Source organism: Chenopodium album, chromosome 3 (assembly GCF_948465745.1).
Source record: "Chenopodium album chromosome 3, dcCheAlbu1.1, whole genome shotgun sequence".
In the NCBI taxonomy this organism is placed as follows: Eukaryota; Viridiplantae; Streptophyta; class Magnoliopsida; order Caryophyllales; family Amaranthaceae; genus Chenopodium; species Chenopodium album.
Genome location: NC_137836.1, coordinates 76,111,144 through 76,117,996, shown reverse-complemented (window position 1 = coordinate 76,117,996; position 6,853 = coordinate 76,111,144). Strand labels below are relative to the sequence as shown.

Sequence of the window (6,853 nt, the reverse complement as noted above, 5' to 3'; positions counted from 1 at the left end):
GTGATCTCTTGATTTCTTGAGACCCAATATTTCAGATAAATGGTCTTTTTTTTTTTAATCAAATAAATAAATAAAGAGAGAGACCATTTATTTAGGAGAAATGGTCTCTTCTTCTTTTTATTAAATAAATAAATAACGCGGGAGACCATCTATATAAAAGAAGTGGTCTCTCCTTCTTTTTAATTAATTAAATAAATAAAAGAGACCATTTATTTAGAAGATATGGTCTCTCCTTCTTTTAATTAATTAAATAAAAAATATATATTTATTTAGGAGATTATTTTTTTTTAAGTTTATTTTCTGGCTGGAATTCACTTTACCCCTTTTAGGGTTACTATCTTACCCTCATTTGAGTTGCCGCCACCCTCCTCTCTCCTCTATTCCTTCTCATCTCTTTCATCTCTCAAATAACCACTCTCAAATCTCACCCCACATATTTCTTTAATCTACAACAATGGAGGTTAAGGCTTCTAGGTGTGTTTATTTCGAATCAATCAAACACAGCATACAAATCACTTGTTCACCGTAATTTATAGTAGAATCTCAAATTTTGTGGAAAAACAATAAAAAAAAAAAAAGGAGAAGAAGATGAAGGTGTTGATGCGCAAAAGATGAACAGAATAGCAGCAACTTCATACGATTATGAGAGATACCTCTGATGAGCTGATTATTGGTCAAACATTGTCACGCATTAGTCTCTTCCTCTTCTCTCATCGATTTCTTGCTTTTGTAATACATCTCATTAATTCTTTTTCTGGGTTTTTGCAGAACAATTTGCGCTTGTGTTTCAATTCCTTTTGATTTCTAATGGATGGTATTTCACTTCAATCCCTTATTTCTACGTTTGTATTTTTTTTAAAAATCATTTTCTTCAATTTTCGAATGCACTTTTTATTGATAATTTTCTAATTAAACATAATTTGTCACTCGTAATTTAAATGGGTTTCTGGGTTGTGTTTGTTTGATTTGTTACATTAGAAAATCTTTGTAAACTTAGAACACTGTGAAAACCCTTATACGGGTAGTTTTGATATCAATGGAAAACCGACAATGGAGGTCGGAGCTTGATTAACAATTTGCGATTTATGTAGTGGTACTTATTGTGTATACCAAGTAAATGAATATGTGTCATATGGTATTCCGAAGGATTGATACATTTTTGTTGTATCGAAACAATTCCTATTTGGTTAACTTATGAATTGCAAATATTGGAATGTGAATTTGATGACAGGTTAACAAAAAGTCTGACCAATCAATTGATTCTATTGACAAATTTTTATATTTGAAAGATTATTTCTCTTTTGATATCTGTTGGGGATTCATAAATGAAATACTTGTTCATCTATTTCTAAATTTTTTTTCCCTTTTGTTGTTTCAGAGTTGTAAATTCGGGTCTCAATATCCCTAATTCCCTACTCTTCAAACTCATGGAATTTGGTAGAGGGCGGTTATGAAGGAGTGGTGTAGGTTTAAGTGGGTTTTGTAAAATGTTTTATAAGATATTGATTGTAATATTTGTGAGTATGTTTTCAGTATTGGTTTTGTATAAATTTCTTGTAAGTATAAACTACTTGTATTTCGTTGTAAATGTAACAAGTAGAGGAATTGTATTTTATGTTTAATTAATATATATATATATATATATATATATATATATATATATATATATATTAATATACGATTATTTTTTTTTTAATAAAAAAAGAAATCTGAGACCACCTATTTTAAATAGATGGTCTCATTTTTTGAAAAACAAGGACCATCTATTTGAAATAGGTGGTCTCTGATTTTGAAAAACTGAGACCATCTATTTAAAATAGGTGGTCTTAGATTTTGAAAAACTGAGACCATCTATTCTAAATAAGTGGTCTCTCTATTTAAACCAAGAGACCACTTTTGATGAAATGGTCTCTTAGGCCAAAGAGACCTGTGAGCTAGAGACCACCCCTAAGGTAGTCTCTTTGGCCATTTTGATATGGTCTCTTTGGCCAATTTTGTAGTACTGATCAAGCAACATAATAATCATGACAATAAAATTATAATTATAATCATAATCATGTTCATGTTAATATTAAAGCATAATAAAAATAGCAAGATCCTAGGCATGATACTAACAACATCAAATCTTTAACCCTAACATGATACTAACAATCATAAATATTAGGAAGAACATAGGAAGCATCGTAACAATCATATTTAATATTAAAATGACAAACTTTTAAATAAAACGGATGTTCAGTAAATTACTGAACATCCGGTATAAAGTGACAATAAAATGTGCAAAAGTTACAATAAAACGCACAAAAGTTACCCTGACATATATAAAAGTTATTTATGCTTCATTGATAAATTTGACAAAAGTGACACTAAATTTGACAAAAGTGACACTAAATCTGACAAAAGTGTACCTGATGTTCAGTAAATTACTGAAAACCGGGTGTATACAAAAGTTTTCCTATTAAAATTACCCTAGACATGATACTAGAAATATTATAATAACAATATAAACATGATGTCTACATCATAATATCAATTAAAACCATTACTTTGATGCTTCGTACCTCTTTCTAATAACAAAATACACACGTTAGTAACTTCAAGGAAAATAATAATCAAAACAATTAAATTAAATAATTGAAAGAGAGATTTGGGACCAAATCCTCAGAAATTAAACCTTTCACGTCTAGGGCGAAGACAACTTCGAATATGGTTAGGTGTTTCTAGATCTTGCGAATGCGGAATCTTGTATGTAAAAACAAGGTTTAGAAAAAAAAAAAAGATGATTATAGAATAGAATGAGAGAGAATTGATGATGAATGAAAACTGATTGTAGGTGAATATTCGTGAGAATTGGTTGTTGATGAATGAAAACGGAATTTTTAATACATTATTTATAGAGAAAATCAGCCAAAAAGATAAAATATCAAAACAGAGCATTTGGCGCACGTAAAACAAGATTGGCGCACGCAAAACAAAGCTGGTGCTGGCTAGCACCAGGCGCCAATGGCTGGCGCCAGGCGCCAATGCCCGGAGTCAGGCGCCAGGCCTGTTTTTAACGTGTTTTTGAAAATCAGATAAGTTTGCCGTACTGGAGGATAAAATCATATAATTTCCTCGAAAATGCTATTTGATTTTAATTAAAACTCTGAAAAGTCAATTTATCAATGCTAATTGAATTAGGAATGAAAAGAACCTTCTAGAAGAATAAAACCATTCCTAATTGCATTAGGAATGATAAATCATATTAGACCCTCCTCAAGATCATTGGGCCGTATATAAAGCTCAAACCGGGCCCAGTTTAGTAAATTGGCCATAACTTCCTCAATATTCATCGGAATTGGGCTTATAATATATCGTTGGAAAACTCTTGTCAAGCCCCATCCAAGTACACTACTATTAGACCCATATCATGGACCAACCAAACTGGATTGACTGTTTTCTTAAAATAAGTTTTCAAAAACAGAGAGAAGAGAAAAGAAATTAAAACTATCCGCAACACTAGACTTTCCACACTTTCGCTTCATTCGATTATGATTCGACGCAAAAGGTACTCATCACTGGGTTTGATTTTGGGGAGACACAAATGGGTGTCTACAACTATACACATGAGTAGTTAAAAACTAGGTTATCAATTAAAAATACTGATGAGTAGACAAAAGTTCACAGTTGATTGAGATCCTTGTCCTTCTTGCTTCTCATTACATTAAGCTTGGACTTGGTCTGTATTTTGACTTTGGGAGGGGTAGCTGCTGGCACTCTTGTGGGCTGGCTGAGGCTCTTCTTGCTCCTGGTAACAGGCTGAGTTGGCAAAGGCTCTGTTCTTGTTGCAGGCTGGCTTGAAACAACAGTTGCAGGTGCAGCATTACTTGACCCAACCTCTGCTATTGTTGCAGGATGATATTGTGGCAACTTCAGTGCAGCCTGCAATCACAGTATGACAAGAATCAAAAACCAAGCAATAAAATACACTTAAGTGGATGTTAAAATGTCAGAGACCAAAAATATACCTGTCTTGCTGCTTTAATTTCTCTTCACTTTTCTTCCTCTGTTCCTTGAGCCAAGGAGTCTGCATCTGTGGCCTACCACCCTTTGGGTTTGTTGAAGGTGGGTTAGACTATTCTGGTGCTGCTTCAGCCTTGCATGTTTTGGCAAAGTGGCCAAAACCACCACAATTCTTGCATTGCTTCTTCACCTTTGGCTTCTTGCCCTCAGGTGCTGCAGAAGTGCCCTCCCCTGGTTCAAGCTTTCTTTTTTTTGCCTTAGGTCTTCCTGGTTGCACTTTCAGCACAGGTGGCAAAGGTTGTCTTAGCTTGACCTTTTACTAATGCTTAGGGCCAGGCATTGGCTGGATTGAGTTCTCATATGCAGCCTAGTATGTCACCCTATAGTAATGTGCGTGGGTGCACATACAACTCAGGATCATCCCTTTTGTCCATTATGCAGGCAAATGCATGGACACAAGGTATTCCTGTCAACTCCCATCTAAAACAAGTGCCTTTTCTCTCTTGTAGATCCACAATGCACTGATCATCCATGTATTTCACTTTATAAATTTCATCCCTTGAAGCTGTAACCTCACATGTCCTGGCATACTTCTCCAACCCATCAAAAACCTTGTTGACATATGGGGTTAGTAAACCTTCCCAAGACTTTGCTGCCTCCCACTTGTCATTACTCCTCATCATCATATATCTTCTTAGCTATTCCATTTGAGTTAGAATAGGCTTGTCTCTGACATCTCTAATCACTGCATTAAATGTCTCACACATGTTGTTTAACAACATGTTAGACTTGCAGTTTGTAGAGAAAGCATGTTTCTTGACCAGTGCTGGGGGTCAATGTTTGACAGCCACTGGTATGTTTCTTCATCCAAGAAATTGATGCTTTCCATAGCAACCTCAAACTCAAACTGATACAAGCCACACACATGACAACCATTTAACACAACATAGACACACATGGCATACAGTTTTCACAAAATAGAAACACATGCCATTATGAGCAAAACAAAATGTAGATAAATGGGCAAAATTCACAACTATTTGGCCAAAAACCAAACTGATACAAGCCAAACACAAGATCACCTAGCATACATTCTAGTTCATCATAAAACTGACATAAAAGAAGCTAAATAGAAGCTTACCAGAGTGATTGCCCTAGCGGCAGCCCAGAACAATTCCTTGAAAGTTGCACCATGAAATTTCAGTTTGAAATTTGACCAAATATGCCTCACACAAAATCTGAGCTCAGCTTTGGGGGCCACATCTGCAAATGCTTCTAAGAGACCCTACACACAAGGCAAAACCAACAAGTTAGTGTCCTACTTTTACAAAATAAAGCAAAGTGATGTAAACACAATATGCCCACTTAATTACTTTATGTCTGTCAGACATAAAAGTCAAGCCATCTCCTTGCTCAAACACACAAAGTGCCTTCAGCAAACTCTCTAGAAGCCAGCATCACCTGTCCTTGTTCTCTATCTCTTTAGTAACCCAAGCAATTGGGAATATGGCATTATTGCCATCTTTTCCAACTGCAACCAAGATCTGCCCAAGGTATCCTCTTTTAGATGGCACCCATCCACCCCAATTATTGATCTGCAACCAGAAATGAACTCATCCCTAAGTGCAGCTAAGCACACAAACATTCTCATAAAAATTGGCCTCTCAATTTGACCAATATCATCCACCATCACATTACACTCACTCCCTGGGTTCCATTTCAGCAATGCCTTCCCATAGTCCCAAACCCTTGAGTACTGTTCTGCTGAAGACCCATATATGATAAGCTTTTCCCTGCTTCTAGCCAACCAAGCCTTGGAGTATGTAATTTTGATCCCTAAGTCATTCAAGGCCCTGTCTTGAATCTGTCTGATCTTCCATCTGGGGTTGCCCCTGAACTCCTCCAAGTACCTGTCAGCCAGGAACTCTACTGTTACCTTATTGTTCATTTTAGTCCTAACACACCTATGCTTCAGCCTTAGTTTCTTAATTTGTCAAGCCTCTGATTTCACAAGCCTTGTTGCATAGAACTTGAACCTACACCTAACACCCTTAGTACATGTACACTGCACTATCATACAACTCTTCTTGTTATACACACACTTGCATTTCCTTTTGCAATATGTTGTCAGCCTCTTTGAATCAATGTGAAGAAGGTAATACTCATACCTATTTTCAATTGCATGCTGTCTCAAAGCTTTTCTCAGTGTTTGCACATCACTGAACCTTTGACCAACTACATATTTGATAGCCCTATCAAATTCTGTCTCAGGGTTAAACTAAGTAACACTACCCTGATCATCATCTGAATCACCTTCCACACTCTTTAGCTCATCAGAATCACAAGTTGCCTCCTCTTCAACCCTCACTTCAATTGACTTTAAATTCCTTTCTATGTCAAACCTTGTGTCCTCATTCTCATCATCCCTATGTTCCCCTCCCTCACCAACTCCCCTCAAACTGCCCTTCACCTCACTGTTGATATGCTCTAAATTTTTCTTCAACCACTCTTCATCATCATCAGAGTATAAGTCCTCATCTCCCTCATTAACTTCTAAATCAAAATCATTCAAATCAGAATCAGAAGACTCTGTATCACCATCCTCATTAGTAAACACATCAGTGTCATCCCTTAAGCTCCTCACTCTTTCTTTTATTTTTCTCACTAAATCAGCATGATTTCCAGCCTTATCCCCAACCTTAGCCTTACCCTTGTCTGCAACAGTGAGCTTACCCTTCCCTTTATGTATATTAGCAGTCACTTTCTCAGCCTTAGGAAGCCTCTCCTCAGCCTCTTTGGTCATGTATAACAATGCCCTTTAACCTAGGGCTTCTCCTAAATGGCTCTTCTT

At 36.1% G+C, this 6,853-nt stretch overlaps 1 protein-coding gene across 1 annotated transcript; it reads right to left on the bottom strand.

The window, feature by feature from the left end:
* Nucleotides 1-4,774: 4,774 nt before the first annotated feature.
* Nucleotides 4,775-5,950, bottom strand: LOC145625408 (uncharacterized). The gene is made up of 3 exons (XM_081678454.1): nucleotides 5,522-5,950; nucleotides 5,144-5,287; nucleotides 4,775-4,909 (listed from the first exon to the last, which is right to left on the bottom strand). The coding sequence occupies exons 1-3, from the start codon at nucleotides 5,948-5,950 to the stop codon at nucleotides 4,775-4,777; spliced, it is 708 nt and encodes a 235-aa protein (XP_081534580.1).
* Nucleotides 5,951-6,853: the final 903 nt, after the last annotated feature.